The sequence below is a fragment of the Leuresthes tenuis genome, unplaced genomic scaffold (assembly GCF_036924035.1).
Source record: "Leuresthes tenuis unplaced genomic scaffold, fLeuTen1.0.hap1 SCAF_14, whole genome shotgun sequence".
In the NCBI taxonomy this organism is placed as follows: Eukaryota; Metazoa; Chordata; class Actinopteri; order Atheriniformes; family Atherinopsidae; genus Leuresthes; species Leuresthes tenuis.
Genome location: NW_027325368.1, coordinates 63,572 through 83,371, shown reverse-complemented (window position 1 = coordinate 83,371; position 19,800 = coordinate 63,572). Strand labels below are relative to the sequence as shown.

At 46.1% G+C, this 19,800-nt stretch overlaps 1 protein-coding gene across 1 annotated transcript; it reads right to left on the bottom strand.

Moving 5' to 3' along the window:
* Nucleotides 1-414: 414 nt before the first annotated feature.
* Nucleotides 415-2,149, bottom strand: mplkip (M-phase specific PLK1 interacting protein). Its single transcript, XM_072363629.1, has 2 exons — nucleotides 1,717-2,149; nucleotides 415-671 (listed from the first exon to the last, which is right to left on the bottom strand). The coding sequence occupies exons 1-2, from the start codon at nucleotides 2,035-2,037 to the stop codon at nucleotides 558-560; spliced, it is 435 nt and encodes a 144-aa protein (XP_072219730.1). The 5' UTR covers nucleotides 2,038-2,149; the 3' UTR covers nucleotides 415-557.
* Nucleotides 2,150-19,800: the final 17,651 nt, after the last annotated feature.

The following is a 19,800-nucleotide window of genomic DNA, read 5'->3' as shown; positions in this document are numbered from 1 at the left end:
TGTCCCTACCTCCGTCAGGTGAGGGAGTGGAACCTGTCCCTACCTCCGTCTGGTGAGGGGCGGAACCTGTCCCTACCTCCTTCAGGTGAGGGGCGGGCCCTGTCCCTACCTCCGTCAGGTGAGGGGCGGGCCCTGTCCCTACCTCCGTCAGGTGAGGGAGTGGAACCTGTCCCTACCTCCGTCAGGTGAGGGGCGGGCCCTGTCCCTACCTCCGTCAGGTGAGGGGCGGGCCCTGTCCCTACCTCCGTCAGGTGAGGGAGTGGAACCTGTCCCTACCTCCGTCAGGTGAGGGGGGCCCACAGAGACAACCATGCACCTGTTAAAGCTAACGGTTCAGCAAGAAGCTGAGCTGCGCTGTGCTGACAGAAGCTGCCTCTTATTTTTTCCAATCAACAAAAACACAAACTCTGAAACTCAAAGTTCACATTTTTAATCATTTAAAAAAAGTAAAAACAGAGTTTGAGAATAAAAACACTAAGAATAAGAAGTGTTAAAAACATCAAAGTGACGGCTCCCTGAAGCTGCTGGTGAGTGATGGCTGCCGGTGACAGTCAGGGTCATGTGCTCCTCCTGGTGGCGCTGGCGGCTGAGATGGGCTGCAGAGCCTGCCAGGGATCCTGCAGCATGGATGGACTGAAGAACTTCTCCACCGCGGCCTCTGAAGCTACGGACTGAAACACAAACATGTTGTTTCTGATGAGCTCACAGCAAGAACTCAGCTGATCCATCAGGCCCCTCCACAGCAATAGAACCACCTGAGTCACACCTGATTACTGAGCCATACCGGTACCACAATAGATGGCGCTGAACTGGTTTATTGTTCAGGACTTACAGGGAAAAATATAAAGAGGTCCATTTCACTGCTTCTCTGGCTTATAAACCACCTCAAACCAGGTCCAGATGAAAGATTAGACCACCTCCAACAGAACCGGAGCTATCAGAACCCCTGGAGGATGTACACTTAGCTTCTTGGTGCTATAATAAAAATTAAACCCAGCAGTTTTGTTTCACAGCTGAAGCTGAAAATGAGATGAAATTGTTATCAATAAAGTTTTCTATCAGATAAAGGTAAAAAAAATCATGAACCAAACTCTGAGCCCCTGAGTTTTCTTTTTCAATAAAAACAACCATCTTCATGAGTCAATATTCTCATACAGATCAACTCTGCAGGATGGAGCCTGTCCTCAGTTTCCACCTTAAATCTGAACTCAGACTCAGTTTGCTGGTCATGTCACTGAGCTGATATCTTTCCTGAAGAAGAGAGATGCATCATCATCCTGAAGAATGAGCTCAGCATCACCAAACCACCTTCTGAATGACATTTATGACATTTTTCTCATTCCATCAGAGTCCACCTGAACACCTCCTCTGGTCCTTTCCATCAGCCCATATCATCAGAGATGGTGGAAATGTGCTGTTTTCCTTCAGCCAGTCATCTTTCTATGTTTCATTGGACCAAAGTAAAGTATTCTTTCTTTTCAGCCCACTGTAACTTGTATTTTTGCACTTTTGTTTGTTCTTGCCCACATAACTTAACGGGCTCGATATGTCCAGATTTTCCCTGGTCCAGACTTGACCCGGTCTCAGCACCTGAGCTGGACAAGATCTAAGGTGGTCTTGAAACTAAAAAGCAGTGAAATGGGCCTTGTATCCCATTCTGAAAAATAACCGAACCTCAGCAGTTCTGATCCGCCTCACACACACCCTGGTTCATACCTGTAAGTTCGGTGCTGAAGTTGGGCTGAAGGACGGAGGCCGCCGGAAACCGTCTCCTCTGCGCCGCATCTGACCTGTGAAGTCCCGGGAGCCGCTGCCGAAGCCTGCCGGTGATCCATCAGCATATCCTCGGTTAGAAACTGGAGAGAACACCGGAGAACCAGGAGCGTAAGGGCCACGAGGCGAGCCGCCGCGGTGTCCGGAGCCGGCATACGGGGACCTTGCTCCGGGGAAACCCCAACAGGGAGCCGGGGACGGAAACCTTCCAGCCGGCCGCGGACCTCCGGGACTCCGCTGAGGTCTGACTGGAGTTCGGTACATCTGAGCGCCAACAAAAAAAGAAAAATAAGAAAGAGCTGAGGATTCTGGTACCGAACCGTGACAACAACAACAATTTTGGGAGCAGATCGGAACCGGAAAACACGAATGGCCATCCTTCAGCTCAGGTCGGCCGCAGCGCCTCTAGCGGCCGGAGGTGGAACAAACATCTCCATCAAGTTTTCCATTCCGTTTTTGAACAAAACAATAATACATTGTATTCATAGAAGTGAATACACACTATAAAAGTAAAGACTGGAAGTTAGAACATGTAGCAAGAATACTTTTCCTGGAAATAAAACTAGAGGGAATAACATATTAGCTAGAAGAGTGGGTTTTTTATGTGTACATTTATACTTTATTACATGCTCTTACAGGTTTAATAGCTTTTGGATTCTGAGAATCTTTAATTGAGAGAATATAGTTCTTGAATTCCTGAATAAATGTTAGAAAGTTCAATTTTACAGAAACTACAGATCACATCTAAATCTTTCTTAAACATAACTTAGTTAGTTAGGTAGTTTCTGGTTGGATAAAATGTATGAATGAGTTTATAAGAGATTTCCTTAACTTAGTTGGCAATTAGATATTAATTAGGTAGTAGCCACGTTTCTTTCAATGTTGTATGATCCATTAAAATGGTTCCAAAAATAAATTTACATTTGGTAATGTTGAATTGTTTCTCTGAAATAAAGATCTAATAGAGCTGTTAGAATTTCCACATGTTAAGTTTGATGGCGCCCTTACTCCCTGTATTATGATGGATTGATGTACTTCAATGCTGTATTGTATAGAGTTTACAATACGTACACGACATGATGTCACGCTCCAGGTGAGCGCCAATTGTTCTGTGATAACCATGATGAAGAGATGACACCATGACCATTTCTACTAGTTCACACTTTATTAAATAAATATGCAAAGAGGCTAAAGATGGACTGAGTCTGCTTATCCTCCGTACGCAGTAGAGGACTACGCATTCTCATAAAAACCTTAACACCACATCTACCAGAAAAAAACATTTTACCAAAGGGAGGGTGTAGTGGAGATAACAGGAGCAAATATTGGGTATTAATAAACATATAAAATAAATAAATGTACAACACATTTATTAGATCATAAAACACCGGTCTTTACCAAGTATCAGTGTATGATCATATGTAATCCAGTATTTAGCAACAATGTCAGACATTTATGAATTGTAGGTCACCCTACCTCATGAGTTCTGTGTGGTTGTGTACCAAGTGGTCCTTCTGGCTACACATCCCAGCCTCGTCATTCTTCAGAGAACTACAGTGTCACAGAATGCACCAATTAGGACTCTGATTCACTGCACACGCTGGCCAAGGTGTTCCTTTCTTCATCCTGAGTCCAACATGCTGCAACCATAACCCAGACAGCAGTTCCGGCCACGACCAAGACTGCTCCTGGGGGGGTCATTTTTAAAATTGTCTCTCTGTGAATTGGACGAATTTGAAATTTAATTAATTGGATTTGATTGGTGTCTCGTTTGTCTCTATGTGGCCCTGTGATGGACTGGCGACCTGTCCAGGGTGACCCCGCCTTTCGCCCAATGACTGCTGGGATAGGCTCCAGCCCCCCCGCTACCCGACTGACGGATTGACGGTATAGGAAATGGATGAATGGATTTGATTGGATTATGATTGGATTACAATGAGTTGGACTATCTTTGAAGTGCCTTATAAGTACACTTGTTGTAATTTGGTGTAGCCATGGTGAGCTCTGAATGCTCAGTGCGGAAGTCTTACTGTTTTCTCTCAGGTAAAATTCCATCCAGTTTTCAGATTCACACACCTGCTGACGTTTGCCTGCAGAGTGGCAGAGCTACCACCAAGGGGAGCTCTAACATTACTGTTTATACTGTATGTTACATACCAATCAGTCTCCACTGAAGTCCAAAAGTACAGTCTTTCAGCTGGGCTTTAGTTTGTCTGGTTGGTACCCTGGATGAAGAACCACATCTGCATTTCATTCCACACAACAGACTGGTGACATGGAGGTGAAGGAAGATGACGCTTCAGGTTCATGTAGCACTTTGGGTACTAGGGGCTCTCTAAAGGCTCATTTAGACCAACAGCACTCAGAACTTAAACCCAGATAACATTTGGTATCAATGGAGTCTGAAGAATCTCAGAAAAAAAAAGAATCTCAGCTTTCCAATAGGACTTCACATGTGCAGCCACTTCTATACAGCACAGTGAAGTTGTGCAGAAAGCAGCTGAGGGTCAGTAGTGATTGGTCTGAATTTGAGTGTTAAAAGTTTCAGTGTGTGTGTGTTTATCAGGAGAGGAGTGCCTGAGATTGAGCTCTGTAAGATCACACAGCTGCCACAAGGGGGAGCTGTAACATTGTTCCACAGCAGCCACACTTACTGTCTGACAGGCCGTGTTGCTGCAGACTCAACCACTGAATACATTAGTTTGTGCATTGTCTGTCAAATCCATCAGAGACATACACCTGGACCTGGACCTGAACCTGAACCTGGACCCAGCTGTGTGTCCATGAAGAGTGATGGATCAATAGATGATTGTAATAACTTCAAAACAGACCATCGTTCATCATTTCAGAGGTGAGCTGTATGTAAATGTTGTAACAGAGTAAAATGTAGCAGAGTCAGTTTAAACAGCTTATATTCCAACATGTGAAAAGTGAGCTCAGCTCTGTTTAACATCCATTTCGATGTTCATATGTGAAGCAGTGTGTGTTGGATGTTTTCCACAAACACAGCAGTCAAAGAGGAAAGAAGGATGCTGGAGGAGGTGTTTCTGAGTGTCTGTATGACATCAGCTGGTCCAGCAGATGACACCTTTGTTCTTTGACTCTAACACTGTGTAGGTAGGGACTTCCACTCAGGTTGCAGGTGTTGCTGGATGAAGGAGGACAGACAGATTTATTTAGAATTAAAAATCTGTACGTCTGAATGAGTTTGTCTCCTGTCTAATAATTGGCAGGCAGTGTTGTACTATCATTGTTCGAGGCCTTCACACTGGGAACTGCACAGTATAACCAGTCTGATCCAAGTTGGTCCACTCTGTGGAGGAATCATGAAGAATGAGCTTACATTCCCAGTGGTCAGTCTGACCAGCAGCATCAAACACAGCTGGACTCCATATGTATGGTCTGTACATGTACAACTACTTTTCCATCTATTCTGTTTACAGTCATCTCCATGCTGTACTGCATGTCCAGTTTGTGGACATAAACTTAAATCTGCTCTGAAGAAGAAGTTACTCCCCTCAAACACGAGGATTTCTAAAGCAGAAATCCCAACCCTTCTGAATCAGATCAACACAGAGCTCTACGTCACAGAGGGAGGGACTGGAGAGTTCAATGGTGAGCATGAGGTCAGACAGATTGAAACAGCATCCAGGAAAGCAGACAGAGCAGAAACAACTATCAGACAAGAAGATCTTTAAACTCCCACCTGGAAGAGATGAACCAATCAGAACCAATTAGAACAGTGATGACAAAGGGAGTGGCTGGCATTGGGAAAACAGTCTTAACACAGAAGTTCAATCTGGACTGGACTGAAGGCAAAGCCAACCAGGACATCCAGTCCATGTTTCCATTCACTTTCCCATGAGCTGTCACCTTATCGTGGTGGGGGGGTTTGCGTGCCCCAATGACTCTGGGAGCTATGTTGCCCGGGGCTTCAAGCCCCTGGTAGGGTCACCCTAGGCAAACAGATCCTAGATGAGGGACCAGACAAAGGCCCCTCCCATGGGCTCACCACCCGTGGGAGGGGCCAAGAGGTTTGGGGAGCGCCTCACAGTCAACACTGTTTACAGTGGGGATGGGGCTTTGCTGACCTCAACTAGGGATGTTGTGAGTCGGTAGGTGGAATACTTCAAGGACCTCCTCGAAGATGGGGCCTCCCATTTCTGGGGCTGAGGTTGCCGAGATGGCCAAAAAGCTCCTCGGTGGCAAGGCCCCGGGGGTGGATGAGGTCCGTCCTGAGTTTCTCAGGGCTCTGGATGCTGTAGGGCTGTCTTGGCTGACACGCCTCTGCAGCATCGCATGGACATCCGGGACAGTGCCTCTGGACTGGCAGATCGGGGTGGTGGTCCCCCTTTTTAAAGAGGGGGACTGGAGGGTGTGTTCCAACTATAGGGGGATCACACTCCTCAGCCTCCCTGGTAAGGTCTATTCGGGGGTATTGGAGAGGAGGATCCGTCGGATAGTCGAGCCTCGGATTCAGGAGATGCAGTGTGGTTTTCGTCCTGGCCGTGAAACAGTGGACCAGCTCTATACCCTCAGCAGGGTCCTGGAGGGTGCATGGGAGTTCGCCCAACCAGTCTACATGTGTTTTGTGGACTTGGAGAAAGCGTTCGACCGTGTCCCTCGTGGAGTCCTGTGGGGGGTGCTCTGGGAATATGGCGTGCCGGACCCCTTGATAGGGGCCGTTCGGTCTCTGTATGACCGGTGTCAGAGTTTGGGCCGCATTGCCGGCAGTAAGTCGGATACGTTTCCGGTGAAGGTTGGACTCCGTCAGGCTGCCCTTTGTCACCGATTCTGTTCCTAACTTATGGACAGAATTTCTAGGCGGAGCCAGGGCGTTGAGGGGGTCCGATTTGGCGACCTCAGAATCGGGTCTCTGCTTTTGGCAGATGATGTGGTTCTGTTAGCGTCGTCAGGCCGTGACCTTCAGCTCCCACTGGAGCGATTCGCAGCCGAGTGTGAAGCGGCTGGGATGAGAATGAGCGCCTCCAAATCCAAGACTATGGTTCTCAGCCGGAAAAGGGTGGAATGCTCTCTCCGGGTCGGGAATGAGATCCTTCTCCAAGTGGAGGAGTTCAAGTATTTCTGGCTGCTCTTCATGTCCATCTGACCTTCATCAGCTCTGGAGTCAACATGATGGAAGAAAAACAAACAACCTCCCCGATATCTGAAAAAATAAAGAGTCTTGAGGGGAGCCACAATAAACCAGTTAATAGTGCACAAGCTGCTGTTGGAAGGGCACATGGACCTCACACAGCTTTTTACCTCTTTGTTTGGTTTGGACTCTGGTGTTAATCAGTGGGAAGAAAAACAAAGAGAAGTTCAATCTGCTGCAGAGAAACTCTTCTACCAGAGTGCCGTGAACACGGCCTTACAGAGTCCAAATAAACCTGTTCCTCCGCTTCCTCCTGGGACTTTCACTGCAGACCAATCAGTCTCCTATTAGGCCTGTTGACACACACAGGAAGTAGCTGTCAGACCAACCAGGAAACAGTTCAGTACATCTAAAAGAAGCTTAACGATGATCTGTCTGCAGAGAGAAGCATCAACCTGTTCCACTGTCTGAATGAACTGAATGATTGTTCTCTAGTGGAGGAGATCCAACAGTTTCTGAGTTCAGGACGTCTCTCCACACTCTGGAAATACTCTGCTTCAGAGGAGGCTCTTCTGAGGCTGCTGCCTGTGGTCAAAGCCTCCAACAAAGCTCTGTAAATACATATATAGAGGGATGTGTATGAATATACTCCTGTTGTTTTTATAGGAGAGAAAGTCACAGATTAATCTAAATTAAATTGTGGTTGAGAGGACAGAAAAGAGGGGACCACAAGCACCATAAAACAAGACCAGGGATACCTGCTGAGAGAGAGAAACACAAATTTAATAACAAAAATGATGTCATATGTACATGGAGAGTAAAGAGAGCAGAGGGAAGAGAGGTGCATCATGGGAGGTCCCTTAGCAGGCTGGGCCTATAGCAGCAGAACTATGGGATGTTTTGAAAGCTGTTTTAAAATATACAAAGTATAATGTCTCCAGATCTGTGTCACTTTCCTCTGATCTAGTCTGCGCAGCACAGCACAGACACATGAACTCTGGTTGAAACATTTATTTATTGTCTGGTAGAATTACAGGAAATTATTTAGTATATTTGTTGTAGTATTCTTTAACTTTGTCATTTCCAAACACGTGTTGTTTAAGATGTACAGAAATGTGAAAATATAGATAAAATACATGCAGAGTTTGTTCATGTTAAACATGAGAAACTTGGAGAAAAAAAACTTGTTTTCATCAGATAACATGAGGCATATGAGAAAGTTGAAAATCAGTGGGTGTGGTGCATGGTGGTCAGCACCGTCACCTCACAGCAAGAGGGGTCCAGGTTCAATCCCCACCTGGGGCATCTCTGTGTGGAGTCTGCATGTTCTCCCCATGTATGCATGGGTTCTCTCCAGGTTCTCTGGCTTCCTCCCACCATCCAAAAGGTTAATTAGGTTAATTGGTGATTCTAAATCCTCCTTAGGAGTGAGTGTGCATGATTGTTTGTCTCTATGTGGCCCTGTGATGGACTAGCAACCTGTCCAGGGTGTACCCCGCCCCTCGCCCAATGAGTGCTGGGATAGACTCCAGCCCACCCGCTAACAGATTGATGGTATAGAAAATGGATGAACATCAGTGTTTGGTTGATTTGATTCCAGCTTTGACTGTTGGGAGGATCCAAAACTGAACTCTGAGTCAGGCTGTTCATGTGTCATCTGTTTTATTGCAGTTATCAATCCCTTTGGAGGAAAGATGAGAGACTGAACATCCCCTGTGGTCTGATCAGACAGTAAAAAATGTTCCCTCCAATCATCCTTTCCTAAACCTTTTTCTTTGACTTGAACAACAGTACTTAATTTCAATCATGGCTGTTTTCAGCATCTGTGCCTCAACATCTCTGACAGAAAGGCATAATATACAGCAACAGTCAAAGATTTGGACACACCACCGATTCAAAATGAAGGAGGAGGTCAGTCCAAACTTTAAAGTATAATAAAGATAATAAAGGTTAATCTGAGGTTAACCTTGTGTTGGGTTAGATAAACTTTGTGGTTGAAACCCAGCTGCCGTCTTGTTATTCCTGTTGTTTGGATCCAGGTGCTGCAGAGACTCCATTCCTTCTCTTAGTACAGACTGTAGTTGTGTTGGCTCATGTGTGGAATGCTGCCACCTGCTGCTGTAGTTACTAACTGCAGATAACTACAGATCAGCTGATTTAAATGGAAATATCAGACATGTTAAAGCATGAGACTTTACACATTAATCTGTATATTTATGGATCAGTCTTTATGGATTACAAAGAAAATGTTTCTGTGTATAATGAGATTATTGTGGCCGATGGGAGATATTTACAGAATCTCTACTGTGCACTGAAAATTAAAGTCCATTAACTCTTGTGGTGTCCTTGTGGGTCACGTGCTGAGCATAGCCGCTCCCGGCCTTGTAGTGTCTGTGTCGAATCTGTGGAATTGAGACCTGTGGTGAACACCCATTTTATTTGTGAGTTTAGTTTTGGTGTCACTGCTCATAGTGTCTGTGCAACACGCACACATAAACCAAGTTAAAGCACACATGAACCAAGTTACACTACAGACAACAAAAAAATAGAGACTAAGACAGAGACAATGTATACATAGTACGAAAATAATAAGAATATATATGCATTCACAGAATAAAGTAATTGTGATTATGAAACTGTGCTCCCCCAGCAAACTACAGCAAAGCAGATGGCACTTGACATCACAGACTGGTAGAAGGTCTCCAGTATCTTGCTGCACACATTGAAGGATCTGAGCTTCCCTTTCTTGTATACCCAGCTTTGGTGTCGGTAGTCCAGTCAGTCCAGTCTGTTGTTCAAGTGCACACCTAAACATTGTAGTCCTAAACAACTCCAGCCTCCTTGCCCATCATGTCAACATGCTTGCTCACGACTCTTGTCCTCCTGAAGTCGACCACCATCTCCTTGGTCTTGTCCACATTCAGGTGTAGGCGATTCTGAACGTGTTAGTTTGTTTTGGTGTCACTGCTCATAGTGTCTGTGCAATTGCAGTCAGTTACAGGCCTCCTGTTGTCCTCGCGGGGGGAACACGGAGACCGGGCCCACTGGGCATAGCCGCTCCTGGCCTAATGGCGTCTGTGAAGAATCGGTTTCAACCCTTGCATTGTCCTTGCAGAGTCAGCACGACCTGCTCCACGGAGCAAATATGCTCCCGGTTGGGGAGACCTGCTCTGCTGAGCAGCAAAGCTGCACCCGGCCCCAGCATCTGTCTAGAATTGGTTACAGCCCTCACGTTGTCCTTGGCGAGTCGCGGTGACCCGCTCCGCTGAGCAGCAAAGCCACTTTTGGCCCTAGTGTCTGTGTAGACTCAGTTACAGTCCTCATGTTGTCCTCGGCAAGTCGGGCAGTCAAGGACACCAGCTCCACCGAGCAAAGCTACTCCTGACCTAATGTTTAGATTAGATTATATTAGGTTTTCCTTTACTGTCCCACAATGGAAAAATTCACATTGTTACAGCAACAAGAAAGATCCTTAGCCCAGGAGAAAAATTTTAATAAATTAAGCAAACAATAGAACACACAACTGTAGGTAGTATCAGCAATAGTGGCAGTTGTACATGGACTTGTGAAAAGACAGAGCTGGCCTTTCTGATCAGTTTGTTGAGTCTCTTCCTGTCAGTGGTTGAGATGCTGCTGCTTCAGTAGACCACTCCAGAGAAAATGGCTGATGCCACAACAGTGTCAAAGTAGGTCCTCAGGAGTGCTCCCTGCACTCCAAAGGACCTGAGTTTTCTTAGCAGATAGAGTCTGCTTTGACCGTGGGGGCAACTTGGGGGCATGTCTGCGCCTGCGAAAAATCCACCACCAGCGCCTTGTTTTTTTCTGCCTTGATCTGGAGGTGGTTTTGCTGACACCAGTCCACAAAGTCATTGATCAGTTCTCTGTATTTCCTGTCATCGTTGTCAGTGATGAGGCAGACAATGGCAGAGTCGTCAGAGAACTTCTTCAGGTGAGAGTGTGCAGAACTGTGCCTGAAGTCTGCAGTGTACAGGGTGAACAGGAAAGGAGCCAAGACTGTCCCCTGTGGAGCCCCTGTGCTGCAGATCGCCATGTTTGAGACACAGTCCTTTATCCTCACATACTGTGGACGGTTGGTGAGGTAGTCCATAATCCAGGATGTGAGATGGTGATCCACGCCTGATAGCCCCAGCTTGTCCCTCAGAAGAAGAGGCTGGATGGTGTTGAAAGCACTGGATAAGTCAAAGAATGTGATCCTTACAGTGCTTCCAGGCTTTTCAAGGTGAGAGAGAGCTCCTTGAAGTAGGAAGATGACGGTGTTATCCACCCCGATGCCAGGCTGGTAGGCAAACTGCAATGGATCCATGGATGGTCCCACCAGAGGGCTGAGATGGACGAAGACCAGCTGTACCAGTGTCTTCATCAGGTGTGATGTCAGTGCCACTGGCCTGTAGCTATTGAGGTCCTTTGGGTGCACCATCTTTGGCACCGGCATCACGCAGGAGGTTTTTCACAGTTGTGGAACTCTCCCCTGCTTCAGGCTCAGGTTGAAGACGTGCTCCACAATCCCACAGAGTTGGTCCGTGCAGGACTTGAGGAGCCTGGAACTGATGTCATCTGGACCCGCAGCCTTTATCACCTTGGTCCTCTTGAGCTCTTTCCTCACCTGGTTGGCATAGAGAGACAGATTGGGTCTAGGGGGCAGGGTGTTTGGGGGTGTGAGAGGATATGAGAGCATTGGTGGGGGAATAGGGCAATAGAGGTGGAGGCAGTGGTGACTGGCTGTGATCTGAGTGCTCTGTAAGTGGGGGTTGGGGAAGTTGAATGGGGGAAGTACAGGGTGTGTTGACGAGGGGGGCTGTAGCAGGGAAAACTGGTCTGAGGGAGGGTTAAATGTCGGATTGAACCTGTTGAAGAATGGGTTCAGGTCATTCACTAAGCGACATTTGTGCAACGAAATCAGTTTCGGCACTCATGTTGTGCTTGGGGAGTCAGGATGACCTGCTCCACTGAGAAAAGCTACTCTTGGCCCCCAGCGCTTGTGTAGAATCGGTTACAGCCCTTGTGTTGTGCTTGGAAAGTCAGGGAGACCTGCTCCGCTGAGCAGCAAAGCCCCTCTCGGCCTTAAGTTTTTGCAATGGTATCAGTTTCGGCCCTCACGTTGTGCTCAGGGGGTCGGGGATGACATGCTCTGCCGAGCAAAGCTATTCTCGGGCATAGTGCCAGTGTTGAATTGGTTACAGCCCTCGCATTGTCCTCGGGGAGTCAGGGACGATCAGGTCCGCTGAGCAACAAAGCTGCTCCTCGCCTAATGTTTGGAACTGGTTACGGCCCTCCCTCCCTGGCCTCGTTTTATATAATTTTACTTCTTTACTGAGTGTAGGGATTGCACGCAAGTTATTTTGGGTAAAGACAAATCGTAGTAGAGAAGAATAGGGTTTGTGTTTGTACATAAGGCTGCTTATGGCTTATTACCAGTGGTCAACTTCTCTGTTGCAGCCCAAGACAAATGGCCTCCGAACATCCCTTTCTTCCAGCTTTCAGACTTCATAAGTATATCTGTGTCAGGCCACACGTGGGCAGTGTTTCTCTACCACTCTTGCATCAATAAATGTTACAGCTTGGATGAACATATTGTACTTGTACCAAAACAAAATTAGAAAAGGCCCCAGAAGAATTAGTACTGTTCTGAATTCAACAGTCCCAGAGGCCTGAGGAAAGAAACTGCTTCTGAGTGTGCTGATAAAGAAGAAAAAAGGAGAACAGAAGACTAGAGTGAGGAGCTGTTTATTGCAATGCATACATACATATATATATATATATATATATACATAAATACACATTATAAGACAAAAAAAGAAAGAGTGTTTGTACAATACCAAGGTGGTTTGAAGTCAATAGTTCATCTGAGCACCCCCCCCAGACAAGCTTTCTGTTATGATTTCTTGAAGTGGTCTTCTGGAATAGTTCTCCAGCTCAACTTGAACAAAATTTAATTATTGATAAACAAACACAGTTCCTGATACAAAGACTTCCTGAGGTTCCTAGCAAATCAATTAAAGATAAACAAAGAGAAAACAACAATCACATCTGTTAGGGACTCAGAAAGAAATATCACCCATGATCCTTACGTAGTCAACAACATTTTTCGGGATTTCTATAAAACCTTATATTCATCACAAAATGATCCACCAGACAGTAACATAGGTCAGTTTCTTAGTAACATCAACCTTACAAAATTACAAGTGGAACAGGCCATGGCTTTGGATTTATCTCTCTCAACAGGAGATCTCCATGAAGCCCTTCAACATATGCCTAGTAATAAAGCCCCAGGACCAGATGGATTTCCAGCACACTCCACTTATAATTTATCTACTTTTCAATACTATTTCTTAGCCAATGGATTACAATATATATCAAAATGGTTTAAACCTAGCCCACTAGATGAACCATGGATACATATAGAACAAGCATTGTGTGATAACCTGGAAATCTCTGACCTACCACTTATTAATCCAAACGTAAAACATCACAAATGTTTCAAAAGCATTAACATCAGCACCTCTCTGACAGCCTGGTGGGAATTTAAAAAAATCACAAAATATTCACTTCTCCCATGTAAGTTTACACCCATCTGGAACAATCCTGACATCCTGCCAAACAAAAAAATGCTAAACTTTACTATGGAAGAACAAAGGAATAAAACATCTGGAACATATAATCCAAAATGGACATTTTATTTAATTTGATGAGCTCATATCACAACATGGGATAGGCAGCAATTCATTTTTAGAATGTCAACAACTTAAGTCTATAATTACTAAGACATATACTCCACCAACCAGACTTACAACTTCCCAGTAGGGTAGCACAATTTTTAAGCATCTGCACCCCAAAACTGCTATCAAAAATATGTAAATTATTGATGACACAATTTCTCTACCATCCTCAAAATTACATTAGCACTTGGGGGCCCTGGGGTGGTGGTCGCTGGCTCTGGGTCAGGTTGCTGGGCCGCTCTGGCATGGGTTGGGGGGCTGGGCCTGGGCCCTGGTGTCTGGGCGCTGCCTTGCACCCCGGGATGTCCTGCCTGTGCCTGGAGGGTCTGGGTTGCCGTGGGCACGCCATGGTGTGGGTGGGTTAGTGAGGGTCCTGGTGTCGGGCTGGTTGCTCTGGGACCTCCGATGTGTCCACAGGTTTTTTTCTTTTTTAAGGGTTTTGTGGCTTGTGGTGAGGTGCTTTTCCCCTATTGGGGGTGGCTTGGGTGGGCCTGGGTGATGGTGGGTCTCAGGCCAGGGCTGCTGCGACTGTTGTGACTGCATGTTTTTTTTGTTCGGTTTGCTTTTTCTTTTTTTGTTGGGCCCTCTGGGATGGGGCGGGTAGGTGCCTTCTGGGTGCACAGTATCTCCCCGAATATGGTCGCTTGATCTGTATCTCTTTCTATCTAATTTTCTTTTTCTTGTCCCAAAGGTCGGTGTCCTTCCGAGAATACATGTTGGCGAAATATGGGATCAGGTCATGCGTGGCCCGCGACGCCAGATCTAGCTACGTCTGAAAAATGCAAGTCCACACCGGGAAGAACCTGGCAATGTGGATTATGCTCGATGTGACCGAGGGGCTGAGAGGTTGCAATGTCACCTGTGAATATTTCTTCACCTCTTACGAATTGGGACAGGGGCTCCTGTAGAGGTAGATCACCATGGTGGGTACGAAATCAAGGATGGCAAGCCGGCTGTCATCCTGGACTGCAATCGTAACAAAGGAAGTGTGGACAACCTAGACAAAGCGATAGGAACTTACAGCTGCAGAAGGATTACCGCCTGCTGGTCATCCCTGGTCATCTTCCACAACATCATCGACATGTCCTCCTATAACTTCGTCCTATGGTGAGGGCTGAACCCGAGATGGATGTCTGGTAAGCGGAACAAGAGTAGGGTGTTGGAGCAGCTCGGAAGGGGCGCTTGTGACTCAGCTCATCGAAAGAAGGGAGCATCTCCCGCACATGGACGCGTCTGTGGCGGTGGTAAAAGCTCTTCTGATGGCTTGATCAGGTCACGATCCACCCGAAGGTCCAGTGTGTGCGGCTGGGCTGACTAAGAGGAAGATGTGTAAAATCTGCCCACCAAAGAAGGACCGTAAAACACACCGTGTGCTGCAGGTGTAAGACATACATCTGCAAGGGCTGCAAGCGTCCATTCTATCCTACGTGTGCCGACGTGGAAATTCTTTGAACACAGGTCGGCCCGACGGGGAGGACATGCAGGTGGGATGTCTGGGGGGAGTACGCAGAGGGGAAAACAAAATAAGGAGGAAATAAGGAGGCTTACTGGTCAAAAAACCCTAAAAAAACATTGGTGGACAGCGGGAGAACAATAGTTGACAAGGAAAATGGAGGGTTAAAAACATCAATATAAAACACAAAGAATAAACTATACTGTATATCATAAAAATCAGACAAGTTACATTGAACATTAAATGTGAATAAATGATTTAACATGTTATCCTCAGGCTGAGTGTCTCAGACCTCTTAAAGGGAAACTGTGAAGCTCTGTCCTCAGTTCTCAGTTCCCAGTCCTCCACTCTGACAGAACTGGACCTGAGAAACAACAGCCTGCAGGATTCAAAGTCAAAATCAAAGTCGAAGTGAAATTTATTGTCAATCAAGCTTTACAACAGTACATCGCAAGCCGAGTGAAATTTAGTTTATCTAACTCCAAATGTGCACGAGTTAAAATTTGACATACAACTAAGATATAACTGTATTGAGACTTACAACACACTAGAACATAAAGTACAATTGATATCAGATATGTGGAATGCTCTCTCCGGGTCGGGAATGAGATCCTTCTCCAAGTGGAGGAGTTCAAGTATCTCAGGGTCTTGTTCACAGTGAGAGACGAATGGAGCGGGAGATTGACGGATCGGTGCGGCGTCTGCAGTGTTGCTCTGCACCGACCCGTCGCTGTGAAGAAGGAGCTGAGCCAGAAGGCGAAGCTCTCTATTTACTGGTCAATCTACGTTCCCATCCTCACCTTTGGTCACAAGTTGTGGGTAGTGACCGAAAGAACAAGATCGCAAATACAAGCGGCCGAAATGGGTTTCCTCCGCAGGGGGTCTGGGCCTCCCTTAGAGACAGGGTGAGAAGCTCAGTCATCCGGGAGGGGCTCGAAGGAGAACCGCTGCTCCTCCGCATTTAGAGGAGTCAGATGAGGTGGCATCTGGTTAGGATGCCCCCTGGACGCCTCCCTGGGGAGGTGTTCTGAGCCCGTCCCACTGGGAGGAGACCCGGGGAAGACCCAGGACACACAGGAGAGACTATGGCTCTCGGCTGGCCTGGGAACGCCTCGGGGTCCCCCGGAAGAGCTGGAGGAAGTGGCCGGGGACAGAGACGTCTGGGTTTCTCTGTTAAAGCTGCTGCCCCCGCGACCCGACCCCCGGATAAGCGGTAGATGATGGATGGATGGATGGATGATATCAGATATCAGGCATGATAAAGATATCGCTAACAGTATACAGTAACATATAACAAGCAACAAACATAGACACTGTGAGCATACATCCTAGACTGTCAGAGTTTCAAGAGTCCTTAAGGTATATATGTTGCTGGAGTGCAATAGTATTGAGTTACAACAAGGTGCAATGAGGCAGAGTGCATGGTGCAAGTAGCATCATGAAGATGAAAGTTGTAAACTTGCTGCAGGGCAGTGTGTATAGAGTGGTTTGTCCTTTGGTTGTGTGTGTGTGTGTGTTGAGGGGGGTTAAGGTCTTGCCCTCAGGAGTGAGTTTAGCAGTCTGATGGCCTGTGGGAAGAAGCTGTTGCAGAGTCTGGTGGTTCTACAGTGCGTGCTGCTGTAGCGCTTGCCCAAAGGTAGGAGGGTGAACAGTGTGTGTGAGGGGTGGGTAGGGTCTTTGATGATGTTGATGGCTCGTCTTTGACAACGGGATGGATTCAGGTCCTGAATGGGAGGTAGTGCTGATCTTGTGATCTTCTCTGCTGTTCTCACCACCCTCTGTAGAGCTTTCTGGTCGGCAATGTGGCAACTGCCATACCAGACTGAGAGACTACTGGTGAGTGTGCTCTCAATGGCTCTCCTGTAGAAGGTGGTGAGTGCTGAAGGGGGGAGACTGGCTCTCCTCATCCTGCGCAGAAAGTGGAGACGTTGCTGTGCTTTCTTGATGAGGGCGGTGGTGTTGGTGGTCCATGTCAGGTCATCAGTGATGTGCACTCCCAGGAACTTGGTGCTTTTCACCGATTCCACAGCACTGCCGTTGATGGTGAGAGTTGTGTGTGGCTTGTGATTCTTTCTGAAGTCCACTGTTATTTCCTTTGCTTTGTTGACGTTAATATGTAGGTTGTTGGTGTGACACCAGTTAATGAGATGGTGCACCTCTTCCCTGTAGGATGAGTCGTCATCGTTGCTGATGAGGCCAACCACTGTTGTGTCATCAGCAAACTTAATGATGTGGTTTGTGTTGTTTCTGGCACAGCAGTCATGGGTCATCAGGGTGAAGAGCAGCGGACTCAGACCTACCGGAGAGTGGTGTGCTGATGCCTATGGTTTGGAGTTTGTCCACCAGGTGTTGTGGGATGACTGTGTTGAAGGCAGAGCTGAAGTCAATGAACAGCATCCGCACGCAGCTGTTTTTGTTTTCTAGATGAGCCAGGCTTAGTTGAAGTGCTGCTGCTATGGCGTCATCAGTGGAGCGCTTGGGACGGTAGGCAAACTGAAAAAGGTCAAAGGTGGTGGGTAGGCTGGATGTTATGTGAGCCTTGACCAGCCTCTCGAAGCACTTCATCATGATGGGAGTCAGTGCTATGGGCCGGAAGTCATTAAGTGTTGTTGCTGGAGATTTCTTGGTAGTGGTATGATGGTGGTGGCTTTGAAGCAGTCTGGTATGATGGCTTGGCTTAGGGAGATGTTGAAGATATCTGTGAGAACATCATGTGAGTGAGTCAGCACAGTCTCTAAGCACACGCCCAGTTATGTTGTCTGGGCCTGCAGCCTTCCTGGGATTCACCTTCCTCAGGGTTCTCCGCATGTCAGCTGGGTCCAGTTGCAGTGTTGCATCTTCTGAGCATTGAGGGGCTTTTGTTGCAGTGGTGGTGTTGTTTTCTTCAAACCGGCAGAAGAATACATTGAGTGAGTTGAGAAAGTCTGAGCTATCCTCGCAGGGTGGAGGAGCTGTATTCAGCTTCTATGTTCAACATGTCTGGAACAAACTCCCAGAAAGCCTCAGATCGGCTGAAACACTCAGGATTTAAGTCCAGGTTGAAGACACATCTATTTTCATATATTTGAATAAAGCTCCAAATAAGCTTGACTTTCAAAATATAATCATATTTTAACTACTGATTTTATCATCATTTACATTTTTATCATTTTTATAATAGTTTATTTTATCTTATCTTTCATATATATAATTGTATTACATATTTATTCAATCTTATCTTTATTGTTCTGATTTGATCTATTCTTCTTCTTTTTTGTTTAAAATTTAAGACATGCTTTTTTTTCTACTGTTTTAATGTCTCTGTAAAACACTTTGAATCACCTTGTTGTTTAATTGTGCTATGCAAATAAACTTGCCTTGTCTTGCCTAAAAAAGTGCAGGGATTGTATGAATAAGCATGATCCTGAGTGTGCTTCCCTTAGTCAGGCACTTCATGTGTAGACTTTTTGTGTGCCTGCTGGTGCGCACACGTATGTGTGTGTTCACCAAATAAAACAGAACACAGGAAGTCATTAACGTCCTCAAAGTAACGGAGCAGCAGCCGGGCACTGTGACAATCAAAACAGGCAGTGAGACAGGATTCAGTTGAATTTAGGTAGAGTGTACCCCTGAAACTGAGAATATGGACAGATAAGATTGTTCCAAATCAAGCAGCAGCTCAATTGAGAATGTAGTGAAAGAGTAAACAAGGGTCCAATGCAATAGTGATGTGTTGTAAAAAAAAGTGTCCACTGAACTGCTGGGATTTTTTGAAGTCTGAGTTGTTTTAGATGGAAAAAGTCATCTGGTTTGCTCTCCGTAGCTGTTAGCTCGGCTTCCCCATGATAACTCCTCCTTGCTTCTCCAAACAGAGAGCGCTCTGACTGCTGCCTACTGCCGGTGAGATACTGACTGCTTATAAGTACTTCACACAACCTGACTTAAAATAACCCAAATTATGCCTTTATGGTACCACATCACACACCACTAGATAACAGCACATTTTCACCTGAGTAAAGTTGGACGGAACTGTGGCAGTATGAACTTTATTGATGTATTTTTATTATTCTATATGTGTAGGAGGCTACGTTCACGCTGTAACACCATTTAATGTCCAGGTGGTCCATGTACATGCTGCTCACCTCTCTGGTGACTGCTGGTGACTCTCCATGATCCTTGAGAGAATAATCTTTATCCTTTATACTCACATATTCAAAATAATTTCTATTTCTGTGTAACTGCTTATGTTGCCACTATTGTACCTATGCATGAGAATAGCAGCTACACTTGGAGGTCGCAACTGTCTGCTCTCAGTGCTCTCAGAAGGGAATTTCCCACAGCCTTGGCTGACATCACCAAGGGTCTGCTCCGAGAAAACGATATTCCACAGGAGAAACATAACAAAGACCACTAGTCTGCCCCTATTAGGTCGGCTGGTTCCAAAGGTTTCTCTGATATTCCTGTGTAGGTCATTGGTTCTATATCTTTTCTTGAATGTACCTGTGTAGGAAATCTGAATCCAGATGTTTCCCTAAGGCCAAACCGTGTAGGACATCTGGTTTGAAATGCTTCTCTGAGATTATTGTGTAGGGCATCTGGTTCCAGATGTTCCCCTGAGATTACTGTCTAGGACATCTGGTTCTAGATCTTTCCCTGAATTTATCTGTGTAGGACATGGTGATAAAAAGTTTGTAATTGATGAAAAATAACTTCCAATAATTAGGGAAAAAGCAGTAAAGAGTTTAGGTAGGTGGTACCAGGCA